This window comes from Armigeres subalbatus, chromosome 3 (assembly GCF_024139115.2).
Source record: "Armigeres subalbatus isolate Guangzhou_Male chromosome 3, GZ_Asu_2, whole genome shotgun sequence".
NCBI lineage: Eukaryota > Metazoa > Arthropoda > Insecta > Diptera > Culicidae > Armigeres > Armigeres subalbatus.
In genome coordinates this window covers 274415790-274431923 of record NC_085141.1, presented here as the reverse complement: position 1 = coordinate 274431923, position 16134 = coordinate 274415790, and the positions used below count along the sequence as shown (strand labels likewise).

Below are 16134 nucleotides of genomic sequence, written 5' to 3'. Positions count from 1 at the left end.
AAGCGTCGAATGGCATTGTTGAGAGAACGACGCAGGTCGTATTGGCGGATAATCTTTATACACTGGTAGGCTTTGCTGACTTTAGCTTTGCTGACTTTTGTCCGAGATGTGCGCCGTGCACGAAGTAGCCGATATCGTGGATCAGGGTTGAAGACTATTCCTTAAACCATTGACACTAGGTTTAGGAATTCGGTGGTCCTGGTATTGAGGAAGGGTCTCGTTCGGTTGCGGCGTGGATATCTCGTCTCCATCTTAATAGGTCACAACTCTGACCACCTCCCACAGTGAGCATACGACAAGCTCAGAAAAGAACACACCACTTCAAACCGTAAAATTTTCTGTCTAGCGTTTCCGAAACAACGTGTAGCTTGCTAGCTATCCCGGACTGAAGTCCTCTCTTCAGCCAATTTTTTCCAATCTCCCCATAACCATCTCCTCTCCTACCTTCACCTCCACCCCTCCTCCGTTACTCCAGCTTGTCTCCTTTCCTCCCGCGTCTGGTGTTGTCGGGTTCAAATAATTCCCATTTCATATAAACCGAGGGGTTTACTTTTAGATTGTGTCATACAAATTTTGAATTTAATTTCAGAGGTTCTCAAATATTTTACAGTAAGCTAATCATTTAAGTTTTTTTTTAAATCTTTTAACAATAATACTTCTATTTGTTTCCCATTCTAATTAGTTTATAGATATAGTTCTTAAAAGTTATATTTTTGTTTTGCAATGATACTTTTTATTCGTTTAGAATCTAAATTTATTAAGGCTATTTACTGTTGCCGACTCTGTCGGTAACAATTCTCCCCTCGCTAGAGAAGAAAAATTGTTCCGATAATTTTTCGTTGGAAATCAATTTTGTCATATAACCATTATCAAGATTCATATTACACCTTCGACTGGATCTTATTTTGGAAATAGCGTTCCTTGTGGTAAGTGTTGTTTACTCTACTGTGTTAGATAATCACCACTCTATTCACAGATAGTTTGTGTTAGGGAGTAAATTGACACTACTCTCACCTAATCGATTGTTCTTACCATTAACTCAAACCTATAACTAAAAAAAATAACTTTATTTTCCCATTTACTTTTGAAGCACTCATCACTTTCATTCCATCGACGCGTCCGTCTACATCATTCATCCAAACCATTCTCTCTCATTCACTCGTCTCATTCAATTCTATTTAAATTTAAGAACCAGTGACTAGTATACGTCAGCATGGTTTGTATTTCCAGGCACCACTGCCTCGAAATAGTTAACTGTATTTTATTCTACAGTTTCAAAGTTCCATGTGTGGAAATTGAATTGAGAAAATTTCATCTCATGTAGGAGAGAGTGAATGAGCATAAGCTCTACTGGTCGTTCTTACTTGCATTATTAGGAGCAGATGTGAGACGCCATTCAATGCACATAAGCGTAACCTCGCATAAAAATCTTTACTCGAGTTGACGTCAAACTCGGAATAGCAGCAGATTCGAATCGAAGACATAGCTGATAAGATTCGGATTTTATTCGCTACCTTACAGTAGTATCCGTGATCATCAGAGGGATACGGAATGCAACAGAAGAAGTAACTCATTAGACTTTAATCCTGTTGAACGATGACAAGCTATAGTAATTAAATCAATTTCTTTTTTTAATTTCCTTTCATGTAACATCATGAGCTTTAATGATGGATAACTATTATTTCTACATTTACTACACACAGTTTGTGATGATTCTACCTATGCCAGTTTTATATATTTTCTATTTCTTCAATTGGAACATAGACAGTTCGATACAGCTATCGCCACCTGGTAGAAATCTAACCGGTGTGTGATAACTTAAAAATGCACTTAGCGAATTGATTTGAAAATAATGAAAGTTAGTTAATGCTTTGCATTAAACGAGCCAACAGCGAAAAAATCAAACATTTTAGTGATTCTATTTAAATTGATTGTTGATGGGATGGGTTCGATAAACTTAGCTGGGTGATAAGTAAAAACTGTGATTTGAATATTTTATCTATGCGGATTCAATTGGTTTTTTTTTTAATTAAATAATTCCTTAATTCCAGTAGGCGGCTCTCTGTTTTGCTTAATTGACTGAGTGTTACTAATAAAAAAAATGAAATATAGCATACACATAGTGTGGAACGGCACAACGGATCCGTAAACTTCACAAATTCACAACAACAGACGTTTTGTTAATGTTAATTTTACATAATATTAAGATCACTTTTTTTCGTGTTGTATAACATTATTCAGCAACAATCTTTACGATATTTTATTCATTAACGAAGGTCTAAATACCATCTAATACCTAACCAGATTACATTTGCGCCAAAATGTTATCCTAATCATACATCAGAAAGGTCACCCGAGACGCAGACTGAATAAATATCTGCAACAGCACAACTGCTTTCTATCATTATCTACAGTCACTGTTCTGGTAAGGGAAATATAGATCATGACGACGACGTTAGGTACGTTTGAGTAGCTAGTGCGGACAAGCGACAAGTGAACCAGTGCTCAACTATTCCGTGAGGAGAGTATGTCTGTGGTGCGTGGTTGATTTTATAACACAATAGATTCTTCTCCACCCTCGACAAGCAACACAATAATCTTTTGTTGGAACAAGATTCTAACAGCCGATAGGAGTAGAGATGATCATGAAAATAGTTTATGAGCAAATTTGAAGTCGAGATAAGTGTAGGGTTGATCTCGAATCTTCCCGAGGTAGGAAGAATATTTCAATCAAATGATTGAAATGTTCAAGCCTATATCCCTTTCGAAGGATCGCCAATTGTAACTACCGATGGACATCCACACGTCCTGAGGTGTCGACGTCCATACGCCTAGGCCAGCTCACCATAAAAGTTACCTCAGGGTCGGCTTTGGACGGGGGAAAACTGAGCAACCCTAAACTTACCTGCCAACTATCGAGCAAACTAGGGAAGGCCAATATTCATAAATCGGGGAATTGCTCTTTTGAGTTTTAAAGATAAAATATTGAATTGAGCATTTTTAGACTATAATTAAATGGGGGGGGGGGGGGAATTTTACAATATTGTAGTATTTTTCTTATCCTATTCGTTGGGGCCCATTTTGATGTCGCAGGAGGGGAGATGGAGACATACCTAGTGCGAATCGCAGTCACGTGGTGGTCGCCGGAGTCTACGGGAAGCGTCGAATGGCATTGTTGAGAGAACGACGCAGGTCGTATTGGCGGATAATCTTTATACACTGGTAGGCTTTGCTGACTTTAGCTTTGCTGACTTTTGTCCGAGATGTGCGCCGTGCACGAAGTAGCCGATATCGTGGATCAGGGTTGAAGAATATTCCTTAAACCATTGACACTAGGTTTAGGAATTCGGTGGTCCTGGTATTGAGGAAGGGCTTCGTTCGGTTGCGGCGTGGATATCTCGTCTCCATCTTAATAGGTCACAACTCTGACCACCTCCCACAGTGAGCATACGACAAGCTCAGAAAAGAACACACCACTTCAAACCGTAAAATTTTCTGTCTAGCGTTTCCGTAACAACGTGTAGCTTGCTAGCTATCCCGGACTGAAGTCCTCTCTTCAGCCAATTTTTTCCAATCTCCCCATAACCATCTCCTCTCCTACCTTCACCTCCACCCCTCCTCCGTTACTCCAGCTTGTCTCCTTTCCTCCCGCGTCTGGTGTTGTCGGGTTCAAATAATTCACATTTCATATAAACCGAGGGGTTTACTTTTAGATTGTGTCATACAAATTTTGAATTTAATTTCAGAGGTTCTCAAATATTTTACAGTAAGCTAATCATTTAAGTTTTTTTTAAATCTTTTAACAATAATATTTCTATTTGTTTCCCATTCTAATTAGTTTATAGATATAGTTCTTAAAAGTTATATTTTTGTTTTGCAATGATACTTTTTAGTCGTTTAGAATCTAAATTTATTAAGGCTATTCACTGTTGCCGATTCTGTCGGTAACAGCCTACGATCACGACACATTACCAATACCGGTTATTACGGACAAACTTTCGCCATAATTATTGATATTTTTTAACACTTTGGTGCTAAAAATTATTCGAACTTGGTAGAAGATTCACTCAATAGTACTTTATCACTAGATAAAGCTTTCCTACAAGACAGTGACACCCTGGTACTGTATCGATATTGAAGGCACCATCGAGATAAGGAGAGATCGAGAAATAGAAGAGAAATTGAAATTGGTATTAGATTGAAAAAAGCTCGTTGCTATGAAAAACGACAATAAAACAAATGTCATATCTTGTTTTTGGTGTGTTTGTTATTGTCCAAAGTTGGTCTAGTAGCCCGCACAAATTTGAATATATCGACATAGGGAGAAAGAATCCTGAACAAAATATGACCAGAATACATCAAGATAGAGAGATATCGAGATAGGGAGGTTACTAAAATGTAGAAAGCTCAAATGTACGTAGATTGAATAGGGGTGTAGGGATTAAGAAAACCATAAACACAGGGAGAAAAATCGAAATGTAGAGAGTTGACTGTAAATCATTGTGTAATTCCAGAGGAGCGACATCCAATTTTTTTACTATGGATTTTGACAGGTTTGCCTGTCGTTCTTTTTTGGGGGATAAATTTATCCCCCAGTGTCAAATTACGTCAATACTAATTTATTTTGCAATAGTATGTGCGCGAATTTTGAATGTTTACGTTTTTACAGGAGAATATGATGCAAAACGCACATACCACTCAATAATGCAACATGATACAATCATGAGAAAATAGAAAAAAATTTAACGAATTATAAATAAAAACTATTTTACTCTCGATTCCATGCTTCAAACATTTCTCATTTCAGCTTATTTGCTTAATAATTCAGAATGCTACTTGCACAAGGTACTGTCGATGCCTTTGTTCGTTTTATATCATTTTCACCCTCGGAATTGTTTATGTTGCATTCGCAGTGCACTCGTATTGGTGACTCAGAAAAGTTGTGACAAAGATGGCGTAGCTTGTGATCCCCGTGTGTAATTCAGTGTACGGACAATTTTTGACGTCGATTTTAGTAAATACTTACTGTAGGAGATTGCGACTGGTAGAATGGATATTTTGACGTTGGCTTTCTCAGTCTAATTTATTTAATTAAAGGCCGATTTCTTCACCTCCGCTTAGTGCTTAAACCAGGTTTAAGCGTATGGGTAAGCACCGCTTAAGAGTTAAGCGGAGGTGAAGAAATTGGCCCTAAGACGGCTAGTTTGGCATAGCCCGACGTTTCTGTCCCGTGTATTGGACCTCAAGGGATAAGCTGTCGGCCGTCTTAATTAAATTAGACTGAGAAAGCCAACGTCAAAATGTAAATACTTACTTGATACTTGATGGGCTACAGCTCTTTGATGAACCTACGCCGTATGAAGTATCCTTCTCCACTGGACTCGATCCTGGGCCAATCGCTTCCAGTCGCCCTGAACATTGAGCGCCCTCAGGTCCTCTTCAACAGCGAAAAGCCATCGTGTACGCGGCCTCTCCCAGGTGCTCTACTAAATATTATCTTTGCTTGACATTCTTCCGGCATACGAACAACGTGACCAGCCCACCGTAGTCTGCCGTGTTGAATAAGCTTAATAATATCCAGTCCTTTATACACCTGGTACAATTCGTGATTCATGCGGCGCCGCCAGATACCGTTCTCCTGTTTACCGCCAAGTATTGTCTGCAGCACCTTACGCTCAAACACTCCGAAAGCTCTCCAATCATCCTCGTTTAACGTCCATGTTTCATGGCCGTATAAAGCCACCGGAAGAATCAGAGTAGTATACAGCGCAAGTTTTGTTTTCGTTTGCAGGCTACGGGACTTAAGCTGATTACGAGGTCCGTAATAAGCCCTATTTGCAGCAGCAATACGCCTTTCACCTCGCGGGTAACATCATTATCGCACGCCACTAATGTTCCAAGATACACAAATACTTCTACCACTTCAAATGTTTCACCATCCAGCACCATTTCGCTACCACCACCACTAATGAACCCACGTTGATTGCCAGCAACCATATACTTCGTTTTGCTGGTATTGATCGTGAGTCCAATCCTCGCTGTCTCCATCTTAAAAGGCACAAAAGCCTCTTCCACGGCACGGCGATCAATCCCGATAATATCGATATCGTCCGCAAATCTCAGGAGCATATGCGATCTTGTGATAATGGTACCGCTTCTTTGCACACCAGCTCTTCTAATCGCTCCCTCGAGCGCTATATTGAACAGTAGATTCGAGAGTGCATCACCCTCCTTTAATCCATCTAAGGTAACAAATGACGTCGATATTTCATCCGCAGCCCTTACACTTGATTTCGACCCGTCCAACGTTATACGAATCAGCCGTATCAGTTTCGCCGGAAAACCATGTTCAAGCATAATTTGCCATAATTCATTCCGTTTCACTGAATCGTACGCCGCCTTGAAGTCAATAATCAGATGATGTGTCTGCAAGTTGTACTCCCGGAATTTATCAAGGATTTGTCTAAGGGTAAACATTTGATCCGTCGTTGATCGGCCCTCACGAAAACCTGCTTGGTATTCGCCGACGAAGGACTCTTCAAACAGTCTCAATCTGTTGAACAGAATACGGGACATAATAAGGGGGTTATTCCTCGGTAATTGGCGCACTCCAGTCTGTGCCCTTTCTTAAAGAGAGGGCAAATGAGGCCGTCTAATCAGCTAGCAGGCATTTCCTCGTCTTCCCATATTTTCGACATAATATGGTGCAGAACTTCATAAAGCTGCTCACTGCCATGTTTGAAAAGTTCAGCCGGGAGCTGGTCCTTCCCCGCAGCCTTATTGTTTTTCAGCTCTTTAACAGCTTTTTTAACCTTATCTAGTGTAGGCGACTCCACAGCTTGTCCATCGTCGCTAATATTTATTCTGTTCACCGATGCACCGTCACTTCCACTATTCAACGAAGTGTTATTGATTCCACCTGGCAGCCACTTCGGTTTTACCTGTCAACAAATTCCCTTATTGGTCGTTGCACATGACGGGAGATGGCGCTGTCTTTCTCCGCACGCCATTGACAGACTCATAAAACCTCCGCATATCGTTCTGCTCCATTTTTGCCTGCGCCTCACTAATAACTTGTTCTTCGTACTATTTATTCTTCCTGCGGTGGGTTCGTTTTTCGGCTGCTCTTGCTTCCTTGTTTCGATCTCTATTAGATCTGACACTCCACATCGAACCAACCCGTCCTGGGTCGCCTCTGTGCAGTGCCTACCACTTCTCATGCTGTTGTGCTCACCGCTCTATGAGTTGACTCCCATAGATCGTTGATATTGTCGCTAACGTTGATTGCACTTAATCCGTTCGTCGAGCTTCTGGCGGTACTCAGCCGATACTCCTTCCGCCGACAATCGCTGAATATTGTAACGCATCGTTCCCTGTAATCTTTCGTTCGAAATAGTTGACAACCGTGATCGAATTTTACTGACAACGAGGTAGTGATCAGAGTCAATGTTCGGAACTCTGAATGTCCGCACATCGATAAAATCCGAGAAATGGCGCCCATCCACCAGAACATGGTCTATCTGGTTGCAAGTTTCACCATTTGGGTGTCTCCAGTTGTGCTTTCGGATGTTCTTTCGTGCAAATAGGTGCTACTGATGGCCATCCCTCTGGCAGCAACGAAATTTACTAGCCGTAGGTTTTTGTCATTGGTAGCGGAGTGAAGGCTCTCCCTACCGATTATGGGACGGAAAAAGTCCACACTACCGACCTGAGCGTTAGCGTCTCCGATAACAATTTTCACGTCATGCTTTGGGCACTCTCCATAGGTTTTATCAAGACATTCATAAAACGTGTCCTTCATGTTGTCGGATTTATCGTTTGTCGATGCGTAAACGTTGATTAGGCTGTAATTGAAGAATTAGCCCCGTATCCTCAACACACAGATTCGTTCGCCAATGGGTTTCCACCGCATCACTCGCTTCATCTGCTTGCCCATCACTACGAAACCAACTCCATGCTCTGCTTTTCCGCCGCCGCTGTGATAGATGTTATACTTGAATGCAGTGTTGGTCGTGGGATCCACGGCTCGGAATTCACGTTCTTCGGATCTGGGCCATCGGACTTCTTGAATAGCGGCCACGTTCACTCCAACCTTCTGCAGCTCGCGAACCAGAAGGCTCACTCGTCCAGGTTCATTTAGGGTCCTGACATTCCAGGTACCGAGTTTTCAATCATAGTCCTTATTTCGTTGCCGGGTTGGTTGCCAAAAATAACGTTCTCTTTTTCTTCTATCTCCATTTTTCGTGGTTTCTGAGAGGCTTCAGTAAGGGTCTGTTCTCAAATTATGTAACGCAAAAATCCGAGTTTTTGACCCCCTCCCTCCCCCTCGTAACAAAAAGTAACATTTTTGGAACCCCCACCCTCCCCCATGTAACGCGTAACTGTGAAAATTGGCAGAAAAAAGGCAGATTAACTACCTAACCGGGGTCGCGTTACCTACATCGCGCTGCTGGGACTGCCACCTTAGGTATAGCTAACGCGATACAGCATTTCGTTAATCAGCCGCTGGGTACCACGCAGACGCTGTTTGAGCCGCACGTCCTGGTGAACAGACGCTCGAGGCGTACCTTCTCACTTTAGCTGATGTCAGAAGGACAACAGTGCCCAGGCTGCACTACCAGCTAAGTACACAGCCCTTTTACAATACTTGTTTAAAAAATATGAAACGTGTCATGGTCGTGGTCTCACTCACGGAAAAAATATTTAATTAAAAGATAATAAAAAATATTATCATTATTCCCCCGGATTACGGTACTCACTTTCTATCTAGTGTCTATGCACGCCTTACTCAAAATTGTTATTCAATTTACGCCAAAGTTTACAGTACTGTAGCAGTTTAGGTCCATTTTAGGTTTACAACCAAGAAAAATGAGGAGCAACTTACACACCGTTATTTTTTATCGTTCGGTGAAGTTGAAAAGAGATCATAAGAATATTTTTACTTTTTTCTAACTAGTGAATTAATGTAAGTATATCTTCTTTTTTATTACAGTTGTCAGAAATATTTATCCGTTGCAGACAGAAGTGATGTGGCTGACGCTCTCAATTTATCAGAAACCCAAGTTAAAACTTGGTACCAGAACAGAAGGTACGTATGGATAGGAAGGTATTTCTTCCAATCTATTCCCCAAATAAATAATGTTTTTAGCGTCGACCTCTAGATGGATTTCAGTTTGAGCTTGATGGCTTTCTTCAGAACACATGAAAACGTTGTATTATGACAATTTCCCAACTTCCCCAGCAAAATTTTCAGTCAAATTACATCCAAATTAGCTAAAAATTTAGGACGATTATTAAAATGGCAAATGCCATCGTTTAAACATAGGGGAGCAAAAAAGTCAAAATTTGAATCACTCTACTGTTCATATACCACGTGGACAGGTTTTAATCAGTTTTTGATCTTCCCCAGTGTGGACAATTGCTCATATATTTTTTAATAAAAATCGTCATACTCCCCCTCCCCCTAAGCTTCCACGTGGTATACGGACAGCCCCTAGCTCGTTAGGGTTTCACCTGTTGTCCATATCCAACGATTTAAAGATTTTCCTTATTTGCGTTGACGTTAATTTGCCGAAAATTTAACCCAATGCCGTTGACATTAAATCTTTGTATAGTTAACGTTAATCGTTCATTAACGGTAACAACACTGATAAGAAAATTATTTTGAGCTTTTTAGTGGAATGTCTTCACTTGTCATAAGACGAGTTTATACAATCCCATTGAATTCCACCACCTTATTGTATCTTGACAGATGCGTATTTCGACCTCAACAGTAAGGCCGTCTTCAGTGTCTCGTACTTGACCCGACTTATAGGATTGTATAAACTCGTCTTATGACAAGGTAACAACACTGTTTCATACTTGATTGAAATAATAGAATCAATGGGCTGAACTTCAGGTAATTTTAAAAAATCCTGAAAATATTTGAGTGCATCGTTGTTTCTAAACTGGTTTTGACAGAATCTAATAAAAATCCTTCTTTAAAATATTCGTTTTCGGACTGAAATGACTGCTTTTCGGTACAAGGAAATCGCCAATCAATGCATTATATAGTCCTGAAACGATTTTTTTGTTTCCCAAATTTGACCCACCCTAATAATTCTAAAAACATTAGCTAATGCCATAAAAACTTATATTTAAGAAAAAATACATTAGTACTCCTTTTCTGTTTAAATAGGACCAAATGGAAAAGGCAGAATCAACTCCGATTGGAACAGCTACGGCATCAAGCCACACTGGAAAAAGAATTGATCAACAACCAAGAACCGTCGGCGAGTTCCATCCAATGCTGTCCAACCTCGTTATCATCGTTCAGCCAAAATCCGTGCAATTTTCTCACGTCGGCTGCAGCAGCGGCAATTTTCCGTAACGTATCCTACGCACATGGTTGTCCCCTATAATTTGATTCCCCGGGAAAACCCTCCCAAATTACACCCCCTAAATGAAATGTTATGACTGATTTTCGATACACCGCAGATTAGAACAACTCGTCATGTGTTTTGGTGTAATTTATGTGTATAGGACGATAAATTGTAAATAGCTGGGTGTTTGTTACGATGGCTTATAATGATAATAAACCTGTAATGATCAGGAAATACAAAACTCCACAAACAAGCTTCCTCCCCGGTGAGAACGCTGTTTTAGCAATCAGAGAAAGCCTGCCGGAAACTTGAATAGCTCAATTACACCCCCACCGAGACATCGAAAGCGAAACACCGAGGGTAAGTATAATGACAAACATTATGCCAAAAACCACCCACAAAACACTTTCCACTTTGAAGTACCTAATTGATATTATGTTGTCATCCGGGCGCCTTTTGTGTGACAAATTGATACACAATTTAGACGCCAATTGTTTGTGCTACTGTATGAATCTGTGCTCTCTTTCTCGTTTAAATATGAATATCAATCACGACACAATTTGAGCCTTCGTTTTTTAGACTGCCGAAAGAATAATTGTATGCATGAAATAACCGTCGTATTGTGTAGTTGAAAATTTGCTTCACCATCTCCCCTTATCCGCATTCAGTTGCGCTCAAGTTGGTCACGTGGATGGAAAAATATTCGAACCGAAAGTGAACCCTTAATTTGCACATAATGGAAGCAGCGTGTCATTTCGATGGGCTTGACTGAATAAAGCATTTGATGCCTCATTGATGATATTTGACTTTACTGATTAGAAGGGTTCGACAAGTGGCATCATCCTTTTCATGTGAAATATAATGAATAAGATACCGCCATCGGGGGTGACAATGGGTCTGGGGGTGAGAATGGGTCATCAAGTCTGGAGGTCGGATAACAATCTACAAGCATTCTAAGTAGTTTAAACAGTGACCCAATCTCACCCCCATTTGACCCATTGTCACCCCCGATGACGGTAGTACTATGTTTTCGGTTGGCGAAAATGCCTGAAAGTGAGTTACCATTTTCATCCCAGCTTGTGGTTTTATAAATTTGTAATAACTTCCCAAGTAACAATTAAGGTTGTATCAGAGTTTTATAGCGTTCTTCAAAACCTAATCTCAAAACCTTCCATGCAGTCCTCGCAGTTTCCACAACCTACTGTAGATTTCTATAAAACCATGTTACAGCCAGTTGGCCCAGTTTTATTGCAATCATTAAAACCTAATATGCGTTCCAGTTCAGAACCAACGGTTTTATAATATACTTCAAGTCTCACATAAAACATGCAACATAAAACCTCCTCTAGACTTGGTGGTTTTGAGAACCACTATATAACCATGATACAACCACTTCATGACTATGATACAACAATAAATAAGCCGATAATGAAACAGTTGTCAACTCTCAGGTTGATTATTTGTTTATTGTTTGTACTCGAAAAAAATATGCTTTTCTTCCTACAATACATGGATTACATATCAACAACAAAAATAAAAGAATTATTATCAGTTCAATGAAAGTTCATATCTGGCTTTGAGTGTTCTATGCATGTTGGAAGGCATGCCAGGGATTTTTCATGGTGAAACCATGATAAATAATCAGTATTTTAACAATGCTCTTGGTTAATTTGTTATTATTTAGTATTTTTCAAGTTTAATTAATTGCCTTAGTTAATTACTTTAAAAATAATTTCAATTAATAACCGCTTTGGTTGATCAAATGATCAAAGCATTGTTCCTAAAACTTATTAGGATGACCAATTTTCTCGTTTGAAAGGTGAAACAGAAATTTGCATGATATTTCGATTATGAAATTCATTATTTTTTTCATATCGGCGACATTTTTTCGAATAAAACTTTGATTGCATAAAAAATGCCTCTATATAACCATAACTCCTGAACTGGCCTTATCTGGGCATTTCAAACACCTAGAGGTTTTATCTTGGCCTTTTCAAGACCATGTTACGACTAGCAAGTTTTATCTTGGTCAAACCTAAAGCTTGGTAGTTTTATATATAATGACAACATGACAATATAGACAGATATAAAAAAATCATAAACAAACTTTTTCTGCCCTCGACATCGAATGCAAGTTCTTCTAAAAATAAGTATTTTAATTAAAAAAGCATATAGTGGCAATTGTTAAATGGTATATTTTGTACCATAAAAGTGTTTTACTCGTGTTAAATTGGCAAAGCATGTATGGATTAAATACATATTTTCATACCCCTCATGGGCAAATGCTGTTTGAACAGTTTTTTCAACGACTTACATATATAAGAGAACTGCTCCTGGATTTCAACTCATGGCTCCGATGTTCATCCCATTGAAAGCAGAGCAATGGAAAGGTATTTGATTTGTGATTTTTTTCAGCAGGAGTTCGCATGTTGACAAAAAGAAGCGAAGAAATTGGTGCCGTATTTCTTTACTTCCCGATAAGATGAATATATTTTCAGTGAGTGAGATGACATAGAAAAAACTGCTAATGATTTTTTTTCATTTTCGACTGAAAGCGAAATGAAAAAACTCCCGTGGGTCAAACAATTTGTGCTGAAAATTTAGTTTCTATCCATAGTAGTAGTTTCAAACTTCGTATTCATATGCAGGTCTTCTTCAGGAGTAAAGGTTATATGTGGGTTTTATACAGGACTCTACGAAGCTTGGCAGCTTTTATAAGTCTTGATCAAAACCAACATATAACTTAACTGCTGGCTTTATGTCATTTCCATTTTTTAGCTCCGAGGAGGAATACAGGAGCATTATAAAACCTAAAGAGCTGTGGTTTTATATTGGAATTCTAAACGTCGTTCTCAAGTACTCTTGTGGATCTAATTAAATGACAACTGAATAAAACCAAAATAAAACTTTAAGCATTTCTACATGCCGTAATAAAACCTCTATAAAACTAGCATAAATCTTCGAAGCATTGAGATTGTTACTTGGGTTATGGGGGAGCTCCTTATCCTAGCGGTAAGATGCGGGGCTATAAAGCAAGACCATGCTGAGGGTGGCTGGGTTCGATTCACGGTGCCGGTCTAAGCGATTTTCGGTTTAAAAATTGTATCGACTTCCCTGGGCATTAAATATCATCGTGTTAGCCTCATGATATACGAATGCAAAATTTCATTCAGGGTCGTTAATTCACCAACTTACCGTTTCGTTCATGAACTGATCAGTCCTTATGACTTGTACCTACCAGAGAGATGAACACTGTTGAAGCGGAACAAAAGATATTTTAGTTACTAGATAAAGATTGTCGCTTCGGTTCCCTTTGTTCTGCTGTCCGAAACATGTGTGGTACAAACCTGTCAAATCGTATGGATTTTCCTTCTTTGACATTTAGCTCCCCTATCCTCGCCAGCAAAAGATGTTCCGGACAGCGACGACAGCGACAATCTTTATCTAGTAACTAAAATATCTTTTAGCGGAACACGTGTAGAATAGGGGTGCCAGTTTTCTTGACTGTGTGAAATGCAAAGGTTTTACACCGTGAAAAATTCTCAAACGCCAAAAGAAAATCAATTTCTGAATAATAAACAGAAGACGAGGCTTGAAGACTCCTCTGTGAGTCCGAAGCTTACGAAAACAATAAAAAATTGCAAAAGTGCCTTATTGCTCCAGGGATGTGCGTTTGTAAATGAATCGCTACAACCTGCTCAATTGGATTTCATATTTTATGATTTATTTGCCCTTATTGGGCCCTAATTAGTCACACTCTTAGATAGGGTACTTGAATGCTGGGCCTCTAGCCCCTGGATCCGTTCATCTTGGTGAAATGGTGAAACTCGAAGTGACTCGTTGATTGCGGGTTGTCGAGGTAGGTTGTAGCAGGTGATTTGGGTGTGCCACCGGTGAAACAGTGGCTCGAGAGGTTGTTGACGGTTCGCCACCGGCGTGGTAGGTGGCCGTGGAGCTGATGACAATTCGCCACCGGCGTGGAAGATGACCGTGAGTCTGATGACGGTTCGCCACCGGCGATACTGGTGACCGAGAAGCTGATGATGGTTCGCCACCGGCAAAACGGGTGGCCGAGAAGCTGGTCGTGGTATACGGTCTTACAAAATGGCCGACGGTACTGGACAGGCACAGGTGATATAGCACTCCGAAATACCACCTTCCAATGGCGGATGCAAAATGGTGGTTTGCTTGGATGCCCCGGTGCATGCACGTGACAGGTCCCCTTTTCTGTCGAATCTCTACAGATGACGAATAACTGGTTATGAAAACTCATATGTGAATATGTACGTTATGTGGAACATATTGATTTGGAAAATGTATTGGAAGTAACTAGAAATACTAGAATAAGAGATCGGCGAATACGCCATCTTGTTTCCAATCGAACCGTCAAAAGCGATTCCAATTCTACTTGTTTACTTTTTGCATCCATAAGAAGCAAGCAAAAAGTTCAAGTGCTGCCAGTATTATTTTCGCGATTTCATGCATTTTCATACGTTGCCAATCCGACAGTTTTTCACTCCGCCGGTCTCTGGTTATAGGGTTGCTAGAAGGTAACCACTTTCCCTTCGATGGGACTCGAACCCATGACCCTACAGTACGCTAGACTGGTGATTTAACCAACTAAGCTTCGAAGGACCTCCGTCGGCCTTCGCAACCTAGAGGCTACTGAACGAGCTCGAGATTCCCAAATTGGACGCATAGTCAAATCACTCGCAATCCATTTCTCAAGCCAATACTTCCACATGTGTATAGTACACGTCCACATTAGAGGAGCGTGAGTATTTAGAATGTCTGGCGGCTATACACATTCTTCATCAGCAACTGTACTGATCAAGTGAGGGTCTGAGCTTGACGACCGACTGGCAAATAGCTTACACAACCTCACTTGATCAGTACAGTTGCTGATGAAGAATGTGTATAGCCGCCAGACATTCTAAATACTCACGCTCCTCTAATGTGGACGTGTACTATACACATGTGGAAGTATTGGCTTGAGAAATGGGTTGCGAGTGATTTGACTATGCGTCCAATTTTGGTTTTTGTTTTGAAAACCCCCTAGCGGATTTTATTATAAAACCCCATCACGGTTTCCCATAAACGCCATTCTGGGAAAGCCATTACACAATCAGATACCTGCTATAGTGGTGTGTGTCGACCTAGTGCGCCAAAAACCCAGTTTTTCCAGCAAGTCTACAGACTGCTGAAGCCTCGAGTCCGTCACCATACTCGAGGGGCACACGGCACAGGCAGAGGGTCCACGAGAGGCTGCAGACCGTCGAAGAAGAAGCTGGTGATCAAACTGAACGGATAGCGAAACGCAGATAGTCGACGGGTAGCAGTGCGCGGGGTCCCGAAGAACGGAGAAGAAAGTGTTTGGGAGAAGTGACGAAGAGAAAGGTAAGAGGTAGCGCTAAGGCTGTGGGAGGCGTCATCCGGTGTTTAAGGACGGATGCAGGAATAGAGGAAGGAAGTAGGACGTCAAAGACTAAATAAATTATACCGGTAAACGAGAATAAAAGTGGGAGTTTGGCACGAGAGTATTCTTCTATCGCGGAGTGTCACGAGCGAAGAACCGACCCTGAGGCTTGTTGAAGGGGGTCTCACCGGTGCTGGGAGTAATACCACGTAATACGGCCCTGGCCCCAGTAAGTTACAAAACAATGTTTCGTATGACATTGTCACCAGAAGGCGCTAGAGTGAAATGTCAAACTCGAAGGATTCCGACGCTAGGGCCTCTAGTTGTGAAATGCTCAATCAATCAAATTCAAATTGG

At 40.6% G+C, this 16134-nt stretch overlaps 1 protein-coding gene across 1 annotated transcript in view; it reads left to right on the top strand.

The window, feature by feature from the left end:
- LOC134224468 (barH-like 1 homeobox protein) overlaps nucleotides 1-10839 on the top strand; it is a 112739-nt gene extending 101900 nt beyond the window's left edge. Inside the window, exons 3-4 of the mRNA XM_062703824.1 lie at nucleotides 8993-9088; nucleotides 10178-10839. Of these exons, the coding sequence (XP_062559808.1) occupies nucleotides 8993-9088; nucleotides 10178-10400 (319 nt within the window). The 3' untranslated portion in view covers nucleotides 10401-10839. The remainder of the gene's footprint in view (nucleotides 1-8992; nucleotides 9089-10177) is intronic.
- The last annotated feature ends 5295 nt before the right edge of the window (nucleotides 10840-16134 follow it).